This window comes from Mytilus trossulus, chromosome 6 (assembly GCF_036588685.1).
Source record: "Mytilus trossulus isolate FHL-02 chromosome 6, PNRI_Mtr1.1.1.hap1, whole genome shotgun sequence".
Lineage (NCBI taxonomy): Eukaryota > Metazoa > Mollusca > Bivalvia > Mytilida > Mytilidae > Mytilus > Mytilus trossulus.
In genome coordinates this window covers 26,872,505-26,895,294 of record NC_086378.1, presented here as the reverse complement: position 1 = coordinate 26,895,294, position 22,790 = coordinate 26,872,505, and the positions used below count along the sequence as shown (strand labels likewise).

At 34.3% G+C, this 22,790-nt stretch overlaps 1 protein-coding gene across 3 annotated transcripts; it reads left to right on the top strand.

Annotated features, from left to right (window-relative positions):
* The first annotated feature begins 2,034 nt into the window (after nt 1–2,034).
* LOC134721009 (gamma-secretase subunit PEN-2-like) lies at nt 2,035–14,902 on the top strand. 3 transcript variants are annotated; one of them, XM_063583654.1, is made up of 4 exons: nt 2,035–2,114; nt 5,861–5,925; nt 12,596–12,700; nt 13,253–14,902. In XM_063583654.1, the coding sequence occupies exons 2-4, from the start codon at nt 5,865–5,867 to the stop codon at nt 13,390–13,392; spliced, it is 306 nt and encodes a 101-aa protein (XP_063439724.1). In that variant the 5' UTR covers nt 2,035–2,114; nt 5,861–5,864; the 3' UTR covers nt 13,393–14,902. The 3 variants fall into 3 exon arrangements, with proteins under 3 accessions (XP_063439724.1, XP_063439726.1, XP_063439725.1); XM_063583656.1 differs by having other exon boundaries at nt 2,081–2,105; XM_063583655.1 differs by lacking the exon at nt 2,035–2,114 and adding an exon at nt 2,678–2,762.
* The last annotated feature ends 7,888 nt before the right edge of the window (nt 14,903–22,790 follow it).

Sequence of the window (22,790 nt, the reverse complement as noted above, 5' to 3'; positions counted from 1 at the left end):
AACGTACATGTATCAGCTTCAATGCATGCTGGGGTATTGCTTCTTTACCTTCGTTATCTCATATTATTTGTATGCATCATCTAGCTTTATTTAAAGAAGCAACAGGTGATATATATTTCTCAGACATACTTGTCAAACATGGGTCTTGTGTATCATATAATAAGGTATTGTTACATTTTATAAACTAGCATTCTGATGGTACTGCGTTTGCTATAATCTGACACTTCCTAATATGTCGTAGTATGTTGAGGGGAATTTTTATCTTACCATTTTTGGGGCCGGAATATTCATTTACAGATGTGAACATTTCTATCAACTGCTGAATGAACCCAATCATGAGTCATCTGTTTTAAACTAAAATTTGATATACATTTTATAACACCGGATCAATTGATTCAGAAATCATTAAAAACTGGACTAAACAACAGTAAAAATATTTCGTTCAGCAGGAACTCAAACTGACTTGATCTGCAACTTTTATAATCTAACTGAGTATAAAAGTGCTAAAAATAAGATTTTTATCCAATTATACATTTTCAAAGAAACACATTTTAATGCAGCAATAATGTTTATTTTCCATAAATCGAAAATTTGTTATTTGAATCCAAATGGTTCTTTTCTAATGAATGCAACGAAATCTTCATGTGGAGCAAAGTGTTTTCAAACGAAGAGTAAATCGAAGCTTCCGTGATATCGTTTCAAGTGTCAACTAAACAAACTATACATAATTGATGATAATTAGCGAGAGGTGAGATGATTTTCCTGTAATCTAACCTCATGTCAAAATTAAACCTTATAAAATTACTATGACCAATAAATCTTTATGAACTACCACATGTAAAATCCATGTGAATTTGTGCAATTTATTTATATTTAGCGCACAATATCTTAATGTAAGACTATAAGTTGCATTTCTGTAAATATGGACAATGCAATTTCCCATAGGAACTCCTTTTACGGCTAAAACTGGACCACTTTTACTATGCAGTTTTGAAAAAAATTATATCCTAGAATGGAAAGATCATATGCACTACTATTTTTTTCAAAGGTCAAAATATAGGGCTGTGCGGCGCATTTCTAACGTTTATATGCCCCGAACTTCTAAGAGTTTAAACTAACACTAAATTTCTTAACTACACCTACCTTGACTGTAGGATTATGCATATGTATATTTACTGGTAACATATGTCTCTAAGAGATGAAACATAGAGACCTAATTGGGAACCAGTACGTAAACAAAATTAATTATCTATGAATATTCTATATCTCCCTAAAAGAGGCGAGGTTTTAGAAATCGCTGTATTTACAAAGTGCAACCTATACAAACATTTATTCAAATAAAAATCTTTCTAAAAACACTTTTTTCTCAAATTCATACTTATTTATTAGAATTATAGCCTTAAAGAAATCACTGCATATACTCTAAGTTTTCTTTTACTGGCAATAATATTTTTATTATTGTTACATTTCCATGTAACCGTAGCCAGTGCCATTTAATATTTGACTGCTGCACCCATATTTTGACAATTTTACCTATTATGTCTGTTTTGTTCACGCATCGTTGTAAATATGACAGAATTTGACAAGACTGTCACACACATGAGAGGTTTAGTGCTATAAACCAGGTTCAATTCACAAATTTAAAAATTCGAAAATGCCAGTACCGATGGGGTTTGATAAACAATGTCGTAATCAAATAGCTACATGTAAGTATCAAAATTATTGTTCACATACTATATAACATTTAGCCAATTTTATAATGAACTCACCAAAATATATATCTCATATGTTAGTTATACGTCCAGAAATATTGCACCCACGGTGACCCACCAATGATCCACCTTGAAATAATTTTATCTAAGGCGATTGAAACAAATAAAATGCCTAAAATAAACAGCAGAACCAACAAACTTGAATAAATAATGAATCAAACAAAAACAGAGAGGAAAAAAAAGAAGAAAAATGGGTCCGTCAAAATACAATGAGACTTGCTGTTACGATAAAGACTTCGGTTTTTAGTTATATCATAGTACACACTAAATGATGACGTACTACACATCTGACATCCGGAAGTATTGATCATATGCAAAGAGTGAAACTAAGGAGTAAGTTCGGTAAGTGCCATATTTGGCCCAAATTATAAAGTTAATAGTTAAAAGACAATAAATGTTTTAAGTTGCCTTAAAGACATGTTAGAAAGTTAAACTGAACTGTTTTTGTCAAAATTTAATTCTAACACGTTGATTTTTACATCCAAAATAGGTCAAAATAAGGGATTTTGGTGAAATTTGACAAAATCAGCTATATTTCAACCAAATGAAGGACCAGGAAACATAGAGCGCAGGCGTCGACAAGCTTAAGATTCTAATAAGACATGTGAAATGTCTTCACAAACATTATTTTAAAAGATCTTTGTTGTCGACGCATGCGCTCTATGTTTCCTGTCCAAATATCTATGGAAATATACCCATTTTCATTGATTTTTTCGTGAAAAATCACGAAAAAATCAATAGGAGTACAACTTGTGACGTCATAATGAAAAGCAGAAACGTAAAATTTTCAACAAAATGGTTTATATCATAGCTAGTCAATGTATTAGCTGTAATTTATCGTGATATTGGTCGATAAATCTGAACTTGAAATTTACGCTTAAAAAGGGGGCCATTTCAGGACGTTATCGAACATACTCCTTTGTGTGATACTATGTCATGTATGTTATAGACGTTAAGATTAATCACAATCGTTTTGTAATTTGGGAACAGGTATACATTCAAGTACATTTATACTACTTAACCAGTTTTTGGAGCCCACCCAGATATTTGTAGTGTCATTTTCGCACTACGCCACTAGCTATTTGTCTGGATAATATGAGGCAGGTATAACCTGTGAATGGGGACGAAGTCTGTATGTATTTTTTTTTTTAATTCAATCATGTTGATAAAAGAAACCGAAATATCGTACGTAACGTTCCTGATTTTGGTTCTGTTGTTAGATAATTATAGCTGTTACGTTCTTTCAGTTATGACGTCATATTCGATGTAAACAAAAGAAACGCTTTGATCAGGTAACGTTTTTTTCATATCAAACAATTATTAAAATTGAATTTGTATTGAAATCCAATTATATATTTTACTTGACTGATAAATATAAAAAAAAAAATCAAAGTCTGATGTAATCAAGACAGATATCTGCGCAAATACGGGAAAAACCGGAACAGGAAGTAGATCTGAAAAAAAAAGTTAACGATTTTGAGTTCATTAGTACAATGAAAAATTCGGGAAATTTTCCAGATTTTTTTTTTTTTTTTTTTATTGATTTGGGGACTTCGTCCCCATATTAAGAATTTTGCAAATTATGTACGTAACAGTAGCAGGACTGTAATCCCTATAAGCTTTCTTTAAACAGAGAGGGAGAACATGTGTCTGAATTGCTTTTCTTTGAAGATGTACTAAGCCAGCTTGAGTAGGGAAGTACCTCTTTTGCACAGTCTGTTCTAAAGTGTTTATTTTAACACAGAGGTGTTGGGTTCAAGTCCTGGCCTCACGGTCATAAAACATTCGAGCATGATTTTTGTACTCAGACTAAAAAATCAACCAATCAAATTGCTGGATTTCATGTTTCGAGCATGATTTTTGTGCTCTGGGCACTGGGCAAAGTTTTATGACTTCAAGGCCTGGTGTAAACAATAAGATTTTCTCTTAAGAATATTGCTGTCCAACTCACTTTACAGACACTAATACTAACAGCTGCATCTACATGTACAATATACAGTGCCTCTTTAAAGCCTTGTCTCTTGTTTTAGTTATGGAAGCAGGACAAATCACCCCACTGGCAAAACACCCAACACCATTATTGCCCCACTATTAATAAATAAAAAAATCGCCCCAACCTGATTAACCAACTCCTCCACTTTATAAAAAAATCGCCTCACTTGTTAAAAGGGTTATAGCCAGTTAATTTTCCCCCTGTGAACTTGCCCCACTTACTAAAAGAAGGAAAAATCTACTTCTATCATTGTCTATATACAATTTTCCGGTCTACCAACTAGCTGCACTTAAAAGTTGAATGAAAACTTATTTTGATTTTTGTAATCTACACAGAATACAAAATAAACACAAGAAATTTATTAAACTTTGTTAACAATCTTAAAATATAATTGCAAATACATGTACATTTTCGTATCATTATTTGAAAATAACTTAATACTTGTAAGCTTAGTTATTTGTATAACAATAGGGCTCTTCACGGTTAGTTCAGGGATATTGGATAGGGGGAAGATTTTCTAGAAAGAGGTGGAAATAGTATGAAAGTATGGGAAATCCTATGTGTGTTTCCAAGCAACAGCTCTGTTTTAATGATGTGTTCCCATATTTTTCACACCATTTGCAGGGCTCACGCTACCAGGTGACTTGGGCAAAGAAGTCGCTTTCCCGACCGTCACTTCGCTTTTCCCAACCCTAAAAAGCGAAGACAAGTCGCCCTGTTCTTGACGATACTCGCTTTCAGTCGCTTTCGTCATCGGACATTTTCAATTTTTACCAAGTTGATAAAACATCATTTTTTATTGATAATTAAAGAAATTCAGACATAAATGATTCATTATCTTTAGAAAAGAGTTTGAAGCATTGTCTTTGCGGTGTGAAGCAGGTTATTTGATAAAAATACCACTTTTTATCACTTCGTGCATTTCAGTTAGTTCTGGTGCTTGTTACTCGAAAACATACATCAACCTAAATTTTGGTGGCATAATAAGCTTGTTACTTCATTTAAACGTGATAAAATTTGCCTCCAGTAAATGTTTAATCCATTTATTGCATTAAAACATCATGTTCCTTTCCAAATAACTTGTCAAACAAATTTCATTTTTGTAAATTTTCTTCCATTTGTCCGCCATTGATCGATTTCTAAACTACGGATCTGAACGGGACCAGCTATGACCGAAATCCGTGTTTTTACAATAATTACTACACACGGATGGAACAGCTGACAGAAGAATGTTGGTCCCAAAGGGAAAAATTACGCATTTCACACGCATTAAGAGACTTTTGGTTGCATCTAATTGATTGGTGTATATAATTCCCTATATCAGCATGTGTTGTGGTTAAACCCCGTTGTAGTTCCTCTAACCTGGTACAGTTGTGTAATAGTACAACATAAGAAAAAATATACATGTAGAATAATCGAGATATTACAATGTACTACAATGAGAGGGGGTAGGAGGGGTCCTGATCCCGAAATCCCGGACTTACATACACGAAATCCTGATGTCCCTAAAGTTGAAAAAAGAATTCCCGGATCCCGACAGGGTCAATCCCAAAATCCCGAGCTTCAAATCACCCGATCCTGGAGTCCTGATAAAGGTCCTATCCCCCCTCTACAATGTATGATTATTTTAAACAGAAAAAAATATGATTATTATACCTTTACAAAATTACAATGTAGTACCAAATATCTTTAAAATAAAACACCATATGTTATGTATATAGAAGTTTCTTTTTAATGGTAAGTTTTTAATACATAACCTCATATACATGTAAGATAAAGCTAGGACATGCCTGAAAAGAGCAAGAAGTATTGCATACATTTACAAATGTACATGTATTCATGGTATTTGGTCAAAATTATTTGAATTTTTACTGAACTTTTCTTATAATTAATAAACACCATGTTTATACAGTTTATAGTAAAATATATCTTAAACTTTAATTATTTTATGTACCATACATGTATATACACTGATATATGCATTATTCATATATACATGTACAAAAAAAATGTACATGTATGACTGTATGTATATTTAATAATATTATATATGACACTACTCTTTATTAGAAATAGATTTTATTTTTTATTTCAGAAACATGGACTTGAGAAAATTAAAAAATGAAGATAAGTTGGATCTCTGCAGAAAGTATTACTTGGGTATATATTTGAAATGTTAAGTGTAAAAAAGTTGACTGATGTTATATTACCAGAGCATATATATTCTAATACCTGTCTACTATTTAGCACCTTTTATCTTTTATTGGTCAAGTTAGAACTGATATTAAGGTTTGTAAACTCTTGCCACAGGCACTTGACTCAGCAGGCGCAGATCCATGGGTGGAACCACTCCCCATTTTTAGCTCACCTGGCCCGAAGGGCCAAGTGAGCTTTTCCCATCACTTTGCGTCCGTCGTCGTTGTTAACTTTTACAAAAATCTTCTCCTCTGAAACTACTGGGCCAAATTGAACCAAACTTGGCCACAATCATCATTGGGGTATCTAGTTTAAAAAATGTGTGGCGTGACCTGGTCAACCAACCAAGATGGCCGCCACGGCTAAAAATAGAACATAGGGGTAAAATGCAGTTTTTGGCTTATACATGTAACTCAAAAACCAAAGCATTTAGAGGAAATCTGACATGGGGTAAAAATGTTTATCAGGTCAAGATCTATCTGCCCTGAAATTTTCAGATGAATTGGTCAACCTGTTGTTGGGTTGCTGCCCCTGAATTGGTAATTTTGTGGAAATTTTGCAGTTTTTGGTTATTATCTTGAATATTATTATAGATAGAGATAAACTGTAAACAGCAATAATGTTTAGCAAAGTAGGATTTACAAATAAGTCAACATGACCGAAATGGTCAGTTGACCCGTTTAGGAGTTATTGCCCTTTATAGTCAATTTTTAACCATTTTTCGTAAATCTTAGTTATCTTTTACAAAAATCTTCTCCTCTGAAACTACTGGGCCAAATTAATCCAGACTTGGCAATAATCATCTTTGGGGTATCTAGTTTTAAAAATATTCCGGTGACCCGACTATCAAATCAAGATGGCCGCCACAGCTAAAAATAGAACATAGGGGTAAAATGCAGTTTTTGGCTTATAACTCAAAAATCAAAGCATTTAGAGCAAATCCAACACAGGGTAAAATTATTAATCAGATCAAGATCTATCTGCTCTATAATTTTCAGATGAATCTGACAACCCATTGTTGGGTTGCTGCCCCTGAATCGGTAATTTTAAGGAAATTTTGCTGTTTTGGTTATTATCTTAAATTTTATTATAGATAGAGATAAACTGTAAACAGCAATTATGTTCAGCAAAGTAAGATTTACAAATAAGTCAACATGACCGAAATGGTCAATTGACCCCCTAAGGAGTTATTGACCTTTATAGTCAATTTTTAACAATTTTCATAAAATTTGTAAATTTTTATTAACATTTTCCACTGAAACTATTGGGCCAAGTTCATTATAGATAGAGATAAATGTAAGCAGCAAGACTAGTAAAGTAAGATTTACAAACACATCACCATCACCAAAACACAATTTTGTCATGAATCCATCTGCTTCCTTTGTTTAATATTCATAGACCAAGGTGAGCGACACAGGCTCTTTGGAGCCTCTAGTTTTAGCTCACCTGGGCCAAATTGGTAATTTTAATGAAATTTTGCTGTTTTTGGTTATTATCTTGAATATTATTGTAGAAAGAGATAAACTGTAAACAGCAATAATGTTCAGCAAAGTAAAACTTACAAATAAATTAACATGACCCAAATGGTCAGTTGACCCCTTAAGGAGGCTCGCGGGTATAAAATTTTCACAAAAAAATCAAACGTTTATTTTTAATTACAAATTTTATTAATTACCTTCATGTCATGACCTTAAGAAGTTGTTACTTTATCATATGGTACAAAAATTATTCAAAAAAATCAATACGTGTTGGCCCCAGGTGACTTTTAAAATGTAGATATCAGTAAAAAGCTCCAAATTATCTCCCTTTGGTGCAAAAATGCCATGTTTTGGCATTAATATTTAAATATCTTTTTTAACTCATCGGTGACCTATATTTTTTATTGTTATTTTCGTAAAAGCTGTACATAAACTAAATAATTGTAAAATATCTGCCATTTCTGTAATTTAGTTCTTTTTTAATTTCTATATTACCGCTTTTTCTCCTATTACAAATGTATTAGTTTAACAGAAAAAAAGGACATTAGCAAAAATGTGTGCTTTTTTCGAAGGCAGATTGTAAGCCTAAATGAACGGTGACCCCATTTTTTTATTTCATTTTTCTATAATTAGGTATAAGATAAAGTTTATTTATTGAAAAATATAGCGAAATCTTATATTAAATAAAAAAAAATGATTTAGACCCGCGAGCCCCCTTCATAGTAAATTTTCAACCATTTTTTGTAAATCTAAGTAATCTTTTACAAAAATCTTCTTTGAAACTACTGAGCCAAGTTAAACTAAACTTGGCCACAATCATCATTGGGGTATCTAGTTAAAAAAAATGTGTCTGGTGACCTGGCCAACCAACCAAGATGGCCGCCATGGCTAAAAGTAGAACATAGGTGTAAAATGCAGTTTTTGGCTTATAACTATAAACTCAAAAACCAAAGCATTTAGAGCAAATCCGACTGGACGTGAAATTGTTAAACAGGTGGAAATTTATCTGACCTGAAATTTTCAGAAGAATCGGAAAACTGGTTGTTAGGTTGCTGCCCCTGAACTTGTAATTTTAAGGAAATTATGCGGTTTTTATACGACCAAAAAATTTGAAAAAAATTTCGTTGTATATTGCTATCACGTTGGCGTCGTCGTCGTCGTCCGAATAATTTTAGTTTTCACACTCTAACTTTAGTAAAAGTGAATAGAAATCAATGAAATTTTAACACAAGGTTTATGACCACAAAAGGAAGGTTAGGATTGATATTGGGAGTTTTGGTCCCAACATTTTAGGAATTATGGCCAAAAAAGGGCCCAAATAAGCATTATTCTTGGTTTTCACTCAATAACTTAAGTTTAAGTTAATAGAAATCAATGAAATTTTAACACAAGGTTTATAAACCACAAAAGGAAGGTTGGTATTGATTTTGGGAGTTTAGGTCCCAACAGTTTAGGAATTAGGGGCCAAAAAGGGACCTAAATAAGCATTTTTCTTGGTTTTCGCACCATAACTTTAGTATTTATAAATAGAAATCTATGAAATTTAAACATAAGGTTTATGACCATAAAAGGAAGGTTTGTATTGATTTTGGGAGTTTTGGTCCCAACAGTTTAGGAATAAAGGGCCCAAAGGGTCCAAAATTAAACTTTGTTTGATTTGATCAAAAATTGAATAATTGGGGTTCTTTGATATGCTGAATCAAACTGTGTATGTAGATTCTTAATTTTTGGTCCCGTTTTCAAATTGGTCTACATTAAGGTCCAAAGGGTCCAAAATTAAACTTAGTTTGATTTTAACAAAAATTGAATCCTTGGGGTTCTTTGATATGCTGAATCTAAAAATGTACTTAGATTTTTTATTATTGACCCAGTTTTTCAAGTTGGCCCAAATCAGTGTCCAAAATTTAAATTTAAACTTTGTTTGATTTCATCAAAAATTGAATAATTGGGGTTCTTTGATATGCAAAATCTAACTGTGTATGTAAATTCTTAATTTTTGGTCCCGTTTTAAAATTGGTCTACTTTAATGTCCAAAGGGTCCAAAATTAAACTAAGTTTGATTTTAACAAAAATTGAATTCTTGGGCCTCTTTGATATGCTGAATCTAAACATGTACTTAGATTTTTGATTATGGACCCAGTTTTCAAGTTGGTCCAAATCAGGATCCAAAATTATTATATTAAGTATTGTGCAATAGCAAGAAATTTTCAATTGCACAGTTATAAATTCAGCAATAGCAAGAAATCTTCAATTGCACAGTATTGTGCAATAGCAAGAAATCTTCAATTGCACAGTATTGTGTAATAGCAAGAAATCTTCAATTGCACAGTATTGTGCAATAGCAAATATTTTCAATTGCACAGTATTGCACAATAGCAAGAAATATCTAATTGCAAAATATTGTGCAATAGCAAGAAATTCCAATTGGATTTCAATTGGAGTTATTTTTCTTTGTCCAGAATAGTAGTTGAATCAACTTAAATCATTGTTTTATACAATATACAATGTATATTCATTTTTACTACCAACTGATAGATTAAAACAATCTTTACCATTCAGTCATTGTCAGTGATAACAAGCACTTTTTTTTTACATTTTAATATTTTATGATGTATTTAAATGAGTAGTTATTGTTGCAAACTTCATTAGAAATTTGAATTGAGATCAGTTTTGAAATAAGGGAAAGGGGGATGTGAACAAAAAATTGGGGGCGGTCAATTTTTTTCATTTCAGATTTCATAAATAAAAAAGAAAATTTCTTCAAACATTTTTTTGAGAGGATTAATATTCAACAGCATAGTAAATTGCTCAAAGGCAAAAATTTTTTTAAAAGTTCATTAGACCACATTCATTCTGTGTTAGAAACCTATGCTGTGTTAACTATTTATTCACAATCCAAATTTAGAGCTGAATCCAGCTTGAATGTTGTGTCCATACTTGCCCCAACCGTTCAGGGTTCAACCTCTGCGGTCGTATAAAGCTACGCCCTGCGGAGCATCTGGTTGTTATTTATATCTTGAATATTATTATGGCTAGAAATAAACTGTAAACAGCAATAATGTACAGCAAAGTAAAACCTTAAAATAAGTAAAATGATCAGATTGGTGAATTGACCCCCTAAGGACATGAAGGAGTTATTGCCCTTTACAGTAATTATTTAACAAATTTCATAAAATTTGAAAATTTTATTTACATTTTCCACTGAAACTACTAGGCCAAGTTCATTATATAAAATAATATATTCATTATATATATCGCTAATTGTAAGCAGCAAGAATGTTCAGTAAAGTAAGATCTACAAACACATTGATCACCATTACCAAAACACATTTTTGTCATGAATCCATCTGTGTCCTTTGTTTAATATTCACATAGACCAAGGTGAGAGCCTCTAGTTTAAACGATCAATGCATTTGAATGGGGACATGTGGTTGGACCCCCCCCCCCCCCCCTTTTGTCCTGGGTTAGGAACCCCTCTTTTTGAAATGGCCGGATCCACCCCTGCTTAGTATATTTTTTTCCCTATATACCTTAAAGTCATATGAAACGAGTGAGTGGTGAAAAATAATGTATGTCCAATTCTTGAACCAATGCATGTATACATCATAAACTTAGTCCTCTGTGCACGATTTTATCATTATTTTTGCAAATATATCATATAAACGTCAATTTTTTTTCTCTCTGTTTGTTATGATTTAACAAATATGGTTGTTCATTAAAAGCCATGTTTTGAAGCCGAGTTTTACTGATTGTCACTTTATAGTAAACAAATCACAAAAAGCATGGGTATTGAGCACATGTTTAACATGTATAATCAGATATTTGTTTATTTCAATGACAGATCCATGCGTATTGTGCATACGGAAAATATGTCCGCAAATTGCTTGCTGGAAGCAAGCAATTAAAAATAAGTAAACTTCTTCTAAATGTGGACAAATTAAAGAATTTTCCTCAGAAAAAAGTATATGTACATAAGTTGTATAATGAAAACTATCCATTTAGTTATAAAAAAACATATGCATATTTTTTTTTTATTTGAGGTTTCTTATGACTTTAATATAACACTTTTTATATATAAGGTATATAAGATTTTTTTTTTCTGAGACAAGTGCCTGTAACTCTTGCCTAGTGATCATATTGTCACCTATGAAATGTCTGTTGTCAGTTTTTCCATATTAAATACTACAAAAAGAGTTAGACATTGTTTTGATTGATTTTCACAGACCCGCAATGTACATGTATCAGTGTATGATCGGATCAAAAAGATTCAAAGTACTGGATATTCTCCCTTTATATTAATTTCACGTTAGTTCCCTTTAAGGGGGCTTGCTGGTCTAAATCATTTTTTTTATTTATTATAGGATTTGTTATATTTTCTATAAATAAACTTTATCTTATACTTAATAGAAAAATGAAATAAAAAAATGGGGTCACCGTTCATTTACGCTCACAATCTGCCTTCGCAAGAAGCAAACATTTTTGTTAATGTCCTTTTTTCTGTTGAACTAATAGTAGAAATAGCATGCGCAGTAATATCGAAATAAAAAAAGAACTAAATTACAGAAATTGCTTAAATTTTACAATTATTTAGTATATGTACAGCTTATTCTAAAACAACAATAAAAAATGGAGGTCACTGATGAGTTCAAAAAGATATTTAAATTTTAATGCCAAAAATGGCATTTTTGCACCAAAGGGAGATAATTTTTAGTGTTTTCAATGATATCTTCATTTTAAAAATCACCGGGGGCCAACACAAATTGATATTTTGGAATAATTTTTGTACCATAAGATAAAGTAGCAATTCAACTATTAAAGGTAATAAATAAAATTTGTAATGAAGAATAAATGTTTATTTTTTTTCTAAAAATCTTATACCCGCGAGCCTCCTTAAGTTCCCTTTAGTGACTCAAATTTTTCCCTTTTTCTTATCTGTAATAAATAAGAAAAATTTGCCACATAATTAGATAAGAGGATAAGCTTTCAGCATAAAAGACCTGCTCTGTATTAGGAGCATAACTTGTCCTTGTGAAAATGTAACTTTTACACCCAATTACATGTACAATGTAGTGAATGTACATGATGTACATGTACAACCTCATTTGGCTTCAGAACATTTTTCCATGATTGATTAAAAACTTTATTTCTGTTTTCAGGTGGATTTGCAAGCCTTCCATTTCTGTGGTTTATAAACTCTATATGGTTCTTCAAAGACGCTTTCCTAAAGGAGGAGTACACTGAACAGAAACAAATCAGATCATGTAAGAACATGTGCAAAGTGACTTCTATTATCTATAATTCATAGTTTTAGTCAAAGCGATTGTTTACAGATATCAAACTGTAAAATTTCAATAATTATTTTCTATTATTCACAACATTGGATTGAGAATACATATAAAGACAGTATTGCATAGAGTCAAACATTTTGTATTTAAGCTTGATTTTCTGTATGGTTTTTATTCTGACAGCTGCATGACTTTAAGTTTCTGAAGGAAGTCCTGAAGCGTTGTTAGGTCTTTATAATCGTGATAATGACTAGTTAAAATTTGTGTTAACTTGAATTTTGGTAGTTTTGATGTTTTATTTTGACTGCTACCATTGAGAAAACATTTCAGTGATAACTCGTTTTGTTAATATAAAACGCAAAGAAAAAAACAAAATATATTGGACAACATTAAACTGCTAACGATTGAATGTACAAACAAAAACAAGTTGAAATAACCAACACATTCCAGATATAATGATCAGGTATAAGCTATCTGGAACATTCATATAAAATACATGTAGATAAATGTATGATTTTATTTTTACAGATGTGATAAGGTCTATGATAGGAACTGTGATATGGACAGCTATAATAACCATATGGATTGTAATATTCCAGTTAAATCGTGTTTCATGGGGAGATGCAGCTGATGCTATGTCATTCATTATTCCAAGAGGCATACCATAGGCATAGGGAATCAAAGTCTTTTATTCCATCGAAGAATCATTCACAATATATAAGAGATTATTTTTAGAGATAAACTGCAACAAATATTGTAACAGTTATCATGGTTATGTGTTGAGCAATATAGGAATTTGTATTATGCTAATACATTTATCAGATTCTATTTATCTTAATGAAAGTCATGTAAATTATTCAATGTTAATCAACAGTAAAGCACTGAAATCACCTGGTTGAATATTTTGTAGAAATAATGAAATAGAACATGTCATCACACAGAAAAGAAATGAATGTTTTTTTCTCATTGGGTTCAAAAGAAATTTTGAAAAACAATGGCCTCTAAAGATTAAATAAGCTATTGAAAACTTGCTTGTTTGACAAATAGGAAAATCTGTTTTAGATATGTTTTTCCAAAGCAGTAAAATATATGAGTGCATGCCTATGAGTCAATTTGATCATTATAAGACTTAAGTTAAAGTAAGGGATCATCATCTTCTATTTTGTTCTGCGTTGTTGTACATAAATAATATATTAATACATCAATTATACTGTAAGTACAAAAAAGCATGTTATCCTTTAGATATATTTAAATCTTGATAACATGCATGTATGGTATGGTTTGTGATTTTTATGTTCAGAATTTCTGAGAATAGTTTTTTTTTTCAGTCTAAAATTTGTTTCTTAATGTTTGCATTATTAAAATTCCCCCTCTTTTTCTAGTACTTAATACATGTAATATGATCACACAAATCTTTCCTCTAGTTCTGAATTTATTTTATTTTAATTATAACAGACTTTAGCCAATAGTTGTATTGAAAATCATTTTAATATTGTATATTTATTATGTCCTTGATGGATATTGTATTCACCATATTCACTGTCTCATTTATCATGTTTATGTTTGTTTGAAAGAAAAAATTGAAATATATTATGTATAGTGTAAATTCACAAATTATTGAAGGCATTTATTATTGGGATTATTTTAATTTTAGACTCAAATGTTATTTTTATATTTGCGATATTGAGTAAATTCCTTTTTAACTCCTAAAAAAAAAACCATAATGCAAGTTAAAATTATTGTGATTATAACCTTAAAAGCATCGCAATAATTTCTGAATTTACACTAATAACTGTGGTCATCAGTCATTTTAAGCAATGTTTAAAAGGGCTGTTCCAGAAAAGTTATGGTCCAAACTTTGAAAGCACAAATAAAATAAATTTTGAGGGGGTTTGCTTCTGGATATAAAATATACATTTTTCATGAACGATCGGGATTCTGAAAAAAATGACTTTGAAGTCTGCTTTCCATTCTCAATTTTATTTATAATATTTTTCTGGATCTGCCCATCGTCTGTAGATTGTAAAATAATTATGGTTATCAGACATGAAACAATAAAATATTTACATTGTATAAATGAAGAAATTGTTTAGTTTATTCTTGATTTGTATGATTGGATACATGCAAATTATTGAATATATTGTATTAGAATATGATATAATAAAAAATTGTAACTTACTTTTACAGAGGATCTAGTAATGCACACTTTTTTCCTTAATAATGTTAATATAAAAAAGAAGATGTGGTATGATTGACAATGAGACAATTGTTCACAAGAGACTAAAATGACACAGACATTAACAAACTATAGGTCACCATACAACCTTCAACAATGAGCAAAGCCCATCTATACTGCATAGTCAGCTATAAATGGACCCGATATGACAATGTAAAACAATTTAAACAAGAAAACAAACCGCCTTATTTGTATAAAAAAATGAACGAAAAACAAATATGTAACGCATAAATAAACGACACCCAACCACTGAATTACAGGCTCCTGACTTTAGACAGGCACATACATAAATAATGTGGCGGTGTTAAACATGTTAGCGGGATCCCAACCCTTCTCCTAACCTGGGACAGTGTATAACAGTACAACATATGTTAAACCGGTTTGCAAGAACTAATTTTCATTTTTGTGTTGCTTGACAGAGTCAAAAAGCAAGACATAGGTATGTTGTTTCAAGCGTTGGTGGTGATGATGGCGTCAACAATGAATTTGTTTGTGATTAGGTCTAGTTCATTGTTAATCACCAGTGGTAGGTCAATGATATTTTGTATGCAGTTGTATTAGCATTGCCACATCGCATTACCATGGAGTTAATTTGGCCCTTAATCATGGTATATTACTTACTTTACATCTATTAGTTTGTGATTATATCTGCTTAGTGGTAGGTCAATGATATTCTGGTATGTATTTGAATAAGTTTTGCATATCTCATTACCATGGAGAAAATTTGGCCCTTCCACCTCAGTGATGGTCTATTGACTTTGAAACCTCTGCTTAGTTTGCATGTTTTACACTAGTAACTTGGGGCCTTTTATAGCTTGCTGTTCAGTGTGAGCCTAGGATCCTTGTTAAAGACTGTATCTCGACCTAGAATGGTTTACTTTTATAAATTGTGACTTGGATGGAGTGTTGTCTCATTGGTACTCGTACCACATCTTCCTATATCTATTTAGTTTGTGATTAGGTCAGTTAATGGGGAAACACTGGTGGTAGGTCAATGCTATTTGGTATGCAGTTGTATTAGTATTGACATATCTCATTTCCATTGAGAAACAAGGATGAAGTTCGAATTGAGTGTAATAAAATTCTGAATATTTGAAAGACACATTAAGCTGTGGAAATGAATAGGGGCAACAGTAATTTACCGGAGTCAAAACTAGTAAATTTTATGTAAAGTCTACTCAAGGGATTAAAACTGATTGAATTGCAGGAACTCCAAATTGAGCCAAATATGATGGCATGCTTACCTTGTGTGTAGGAGGTCATTGTATTGTTCTTGTCAGGTTAAACAAAGTACATGGACATGTGTAAATGCTGCTTTTCTTCCTAGCATGTGGATATTTAGGAGTAAGAGCCAAGACGAGTCGTCGGAAGGGGACGATAAATGGCTGACCCGTGTTAAGAGAGAGCCATATCTCTTACACGTAAAAGACACCCTTGTAGATTTCGAAAAAGAGTAGGCTAATGCCGCTACAATGCAGCACTCGCACCCGCAAAGTGGAAACGGATTAATATAAGTTGCAAAACTTGTTTCCCAATCCACTCTAAATAAATATGTTTAAACTAAACTAAAGAGTTTAAATAAGAATCTGACAAGTCTCTTTTGCCATTTTGGAGTTATTTTCCCTAAAGGGGGGTATCATTGGGGGGGGGGGGGGTCTGCTTTCTGTTTAGTCAAATTCCCGTATCCCGCTTACACTATGTGATTATGCAATTCTATTTTTTTTGTACTTTCCCGTGTCCCAGACTTCATTTCCCATTTTCACGGCACAATAATTTGACTTACACGTGTCACGCTGACAACAAATCGGCAATCCCGCGTCACGCTTAAACCCCAATGAGACCCACCCTAAAGTTAAAATCAGTTTAGGAAAAACCTAAAAGACTTTGGCAATCTTGAAAGCTGTAACAGATATGTCATATGCCAGTAGCCTGTAATTCAGTGGGTTTCGCTTGAAAGTATGGTTCATTGATGTTTCATGTTTAGAAAAATATATAAATGTATAAGACCGTTGGTTTTCTCGGTGTTATTGTTTTACACGAGTCATTTTTTTCACTTTATTTTATAGCTTGCTGTTAGGACGGTGTGATCAACGGCTAAATAAGAACAATGTCTATTTATTCACACATGTCTTTAATGTAGAACAATGACCACAGTCATCTGTAATGAAAAATAAAACATTATAAGCACAGTTCAGTCCATAGTTTTAAGTAGCAAATGTACATGGCAATTATAACCCTCTATCTCCCCTTAAGTTTTTGGTTCCTGTAATGTTCCATTAAAGGTGTCAAATACTTGTTCACTGTCATATGACTAAGATGATATTCACACTACTCTCCGTTAGTTGAAATGCGAACTGAAAATTCAAAATGTCAATGTCATGATTGTTAATCCATACTATAATCTGAATGCCAGGCAGGTGGTCTACTAGCACGACTAGATTTACGTTGTGGAGTAAGTTCTGTCGGAGTAATAATCAACGGAGGAGTGATGGTGGTCGGCTGCGTTCCCTTGGTTCACTAGTGTCGTTTCTGTGAATTCCAAACGACGCCGCTCAGGATGTCTGTTTTCAACTGTAGGACTTTTGGATGAAGAAAGTCCTGTCTTGGGCGTTTCCGGAATGTGAAGATTTTGCTCGCTAGGCAAACCTTGTGGATACTCATTAGGTGAATTCTCGTGTAGAGCTGTCCTTGGAGTCTGAAGTTGCCTGACCTAGTGGATAATGCTTTTCACGAGTAGATTCTTTGGGGGTTTTCCATTAATGTATCCGACGTCGGTTGTAGTACTAATATGGTGTCCAATGATGAGGGGACAGGTATATTCTTATAACAAAGATTATCTTGCATAGTCTTTGTTGTTTTGATGCTCTTGACAGGAACATACTTTCTGAGAAATTTCCTGTTGCGTAAAGTTACTCTTCCAGAACCATTAACCTTTATAGCATATTGATCAAATTGGCGGACTTCAATGATGATGCCAGTTTTGTCCCATTTGAGTGGGTAATGCCCTATTTGGTCCTGAATACGCATACAATCGACAGTTGCACGTTGAGGTAATCTTTTTGTATGTTCTGATAAGCGTTCACCCTGTTTGATGTGGCGGTTTCTGAAAGCTTCTTCACGGGCATCTTATCTTTCCCTCCAAGTATTGTGAGGTAACAAATTGTCCTGGTTGAATCGGAATGAAATCCCTGATTGGATGACCAAAGACGCACATTGCAGGGGAAAGTTGTGTGACTCTGTCAGGTGTATATATGTACTGAAGCATGGCCCGTTGGAATGCATCCGTGTCGAGATCACCTGTAGTACCAGTGTTATCAGCAATCATGCGTTTGACGGTTTTTACACCAACTTCCGCCCTGCAATTGCTATGAGGGAAAGACACTGACGGTAGGTGTACACCCCAGTCACGAAAAAACCTGTCTTGAAGCAGTAGAGGTAAATTCAGGACCACCGTCAGTTGCTAGTTCGGGAATTCCAAAAGTGACAAATGTGCGTCGAAGACAGTTAATGAGTCCGGCTTCTCTATTTGATGATCTTTCAACAATTGGCCAGTTTAAGTATCGGTCAACTATGACAAGGTAACAAATCCCTTTGTATTGAAAAAAATCAGAACAAACACATTGAAACGGGTAGTCTGATGACATCAGTGGTGTAGGTGGAGCACTCGGGTTATAGGGTGCTATCCGATTACAATGGTTGCATCCGGCTCTTTGTGCTGAAATAGCAGGGGGTAATTAATACCTGGCCAAAAAAACTGATGACTCTGCTCTAGAAATCATTAATATATTGCTGTTACTCCTTGGTGAGATGCGTGTAAAGCAGACAACACGTCATCTCGGAGGCCGGGGGGGGGGGGGGGGGGGGGGTGATGATTCTGTCCTTGTATATTATAACACCATCATTATAGTATAAAAGTGTTCACGGAATTGGTAGTATTTCCGTAATCGTGGAAGAAATTCATGTCGAAATTCAGATGTACCAGACTCAATTAAGTTGATAAGTTCATTCATATTGTCTTCACTTGCTGTAGCGGTACGAACTCTATCCCAAGTATCGGATTTGACTGCAAGCGAATCAAGCGAGGATACGGTTGATATGAAGACACTGTTATCTATTTCAGTAGCATCCGATTCTGATTCAGCATGATGTATGTCCGATAAAAAAAGATGTGGCAGATGGCAACGACAGTGTACTATTCTTGATGGCTCCTATGTCATCTAAGAGAATATTTTTTTCAGGATCCCCAGTTGGGTGACGTGACACACCGTCAGCAGCATGATGTTTGACGCCTGTTATATGAATCATCCGGAAACGATATCGGAGTGTTTTCTCTTTCAAATTTCGAAGGCGTGAATTCGAAATGTCTTCTAAAGATCTGTCACTGAATATTTTTAGGAGTGATTTATGGTCAACAACTATAATGAGATCGTCGCATTCCAGTACAAAATTCGTCGCTTTGTCAAAAGCGTCGACAACGGCTAGCGCTTCGCTTTCTACTGGCGCATAACGGAATTCAGCTGGATGTGTAAAGCTACTCCCAACAAGAGTTATTCGCCATCCTGAGTTACAACAGAATGGTTCACTTCCTTTGCAGGAACAATGTTTCTCAAATAGCCAGAAGCCGATACAAGTTTTTGACCAATCTGTAGCAAGACATGTCGGTTTACTTTCATCAAAGATGCGAACGCTCTCTTATATTTCGCTTATGATAGCAGCTTTTGATTCCTCGAACAGTATTTTGATGTGTTCATCCAAGAAAAATGGTGTCCTTGTTTCAATAATTGCCTGAAGGGAAGCATCTTATTAGCCATGCTGAAGGCGTAGGACACTTGATTAACAAGACCAAACCATGATCGTACATCCGTGATATTTCTAAGTGTTGGAAAATTAAGGATCGCTTCAAGGTATTTCATGCAAGGACGGATAGTGTTGGGCGTGATCTCAAATCCAGCGAATTCTACAATATCTTGACCGAATATGAGCTCTCTCAGGATTAAGAGTGATGTCAAGACGACCACAAATATCGAGCCATTGTACAGCTTGAAAAAAGCTTTACTCAATTGAATCAGCCAATAGGAGAACGTCATCGACACATTTGGTTTTGTTTGGAATATCGGCAACAATTTTATTATATCGGCTTGTATAGGCGTCGCCTGAAGCTATGTAAGCTTGCGTCTTGTAACGATATCTGACCCAGGGTGTAATGAAGGTAGTCAGATAGCGATCTTTTTCACGAATTGGTATACTATGATAGCCGTTCCAGGCGTCAAAAACTGTTTTCTTCTTTCCATTCGGTACTGATCTAGCCTGGTGGAAAGGTGAAGGCGTACGGTGTGTTTCGCGTGTTGCGTGCCCATTGAGGGGTTGGAAATCAACAGTACGACGTGGTTTTTCATTTTTCTTAGTACATACGACCATTCTATGACACCATGTGACAGGTTCCCCAACTGGAACAGGTTCCAATACGCCAAGTCGGACGTCTTGATTAAGACCAGCTTTGACTTCCTCTTTCCAGTGGACTGGTATTAGAACTGGAGTGTGATGAGCCACAGGTTCAGCTTCGGGATCCACCATCAACCGCATTGGTGGTCCATCCATTAGTGTCACTGGCTGGTGATCACATGCGGCAGCTCCCGTTGAGGACATCTAGGCTGTTAACACTTCGGGTTGTTGTTTGTGATGTTGTGAGAGTTCTCAGTACCGAGAGTTTGTTGCGTATCGTCAATTTCACCAATTGTTGGGAAGCTGTCGGAGATCATTCGAAGAGCAATGCAAGCTTCTCTGCTGATAAATAGCTTTTCAGAGTTGTCAGTAACATATATATGTCATTTGTTTCGTTTCGACATGTCTGCCTTGATCATCTGTGCCTGAAATATGGAGTATGGTTGTTGGCAGCATGCATTTCAATATTGACAGGAATTAATTCAGTCTGATTTATTCCTAGTCGATGGATGACCTTCATACCGGCAAGGCATCTCTGACATCCTGTATCCACCATGGCAGAGATTGCAACGGTATTTGTTCTTTTTGTCATGTCGAAACCAAATGCTTTGTAATCTACCGGTAATATTCTGAAAACGAGGTTGACGAAGGGTTGTGGTTGCGATGCCTTGCTGATCCAGGTATCTGACAGATTATCGTAAAGATGATGGTCTATGGCTAGTGTTCTACCATTTATTTTATATGAATCGCTGGACATGCTACACAGTGAATCAAAGACAGCACCTTCACAATCGTCTGTATTATGAGTAGCTGTACCAGTTTTCGATTTTTCCTTGCTTCTACAAACCTTTTCAAAGTGGTGTTCACGGTTTCAATATCCACACTTATGGCCATATGCAGGGTAATCTGATTCACGGAGACGAGCTGGTGCACTTTTGACGTGTCCCTTTTTGCCACAATATGTACAAACTTAAGTTTTGTCCCTCACGGCTGTCTGTTTTGCCTTTTTATAAGAGCTGCTAGCTACTTGAACTGTTTGAGTTTCAGGTAATCTAGATGCAGAACGTTTGCCTGACCTTCAACGAATTGAGTGACTTCTTCAAGGGTTATGTCTTGGTTTTTGTCACAGAGGAGATCTAGTTGGATTTCTGGATCGGAAATGCCTGTTGCAAGCACGTCGCAAATAATGGTGTTTGTATAGTTCACATCTGTGTTACATGTAGTTCTGTATGAAGAATTTGCAGACACCAGCTTGTCCTCGCAAACTTGCACAAAAGCTACGCACTGGTTCGTCACGGTCTTGGCGCATATCATGAAGTGTGACTCTTGCCACCATCGTATTTTCTTCACGAAAAGCAAGTTTCTTGATTACGGCGAACACTTCTCGCACAGGTTTGTTTGTTAGACTACCCCCTGCTGATCGTGCCAAGTCCTTGAGTAGTTTGTTCATCACAGCATTATAGAAGCTGAACTACCTTGTCACGGCCGGCAATTTTCAACATAATCGGACCACCGTGATTCAAAATATGCCTATTCCTCACTAATTCCAGCTGTTGATATAATCGGTCTTTTAACTTTTTCTACGTTCGCTGCTGTGACTGGTCCCGAAGCGTGTTTTGTACTATGAACAGTGATGAGAACAGCTACGATTGCTGCATCAAGATCGTCAGTGAGATAATCACATCCAGGTATTGGACACTGTACTGCAGGCATTGTCGTATAAGTGTTGTTCCTCACAGGTCTTCAGTAATTACTGGCCGTGGTCATAAATAAGAACAATGTGTATTTATTCACACATGTCTTTCATGTAGAACAATGACCACGGTCATCTGTAATGAAACATAAAACATCATAAGCAATAATAGGCCCAGTTCAGTCCATAGTTATAAGTAGCAAATGCACACGGCAATTATAACCCTATAACGGCTTCGTGTTGAAAGTCGTTCTTTGGTTTACTTGGCTTGGATGGATAGCTGACTCATTAGCACCCAAACCACATCTCCTTATGCATATAACAAATATGAAAAGCATTAAAGTAGTAAAATTAAATACCGAAATGGCCTTCCAGGTGTGCAATTTACGCTGCTCTTGGAATAACCTGTTTTTAATGTTGTGATATGGTAGACATTCTTATTTCGCATGAGGAATTACCATACTAGAGTATTGTAGAGTATGTAAAAATGATATTGATAAATTTGATAATATATTTCAATTTATGTTTAGTTTTAAATTGAGTTGAGGTTATTTCTTTATCAGAAAAATCAAAAGGCAACTGTTAACCTCATAGGGTGGGTATCTAATCGGACATCTATATTCTGTGCTCCCCAACTTACTTTGGCGGCGCAGACTTATTGAATATCAAGCTCACATGAAAAATGAAAAAAAAAT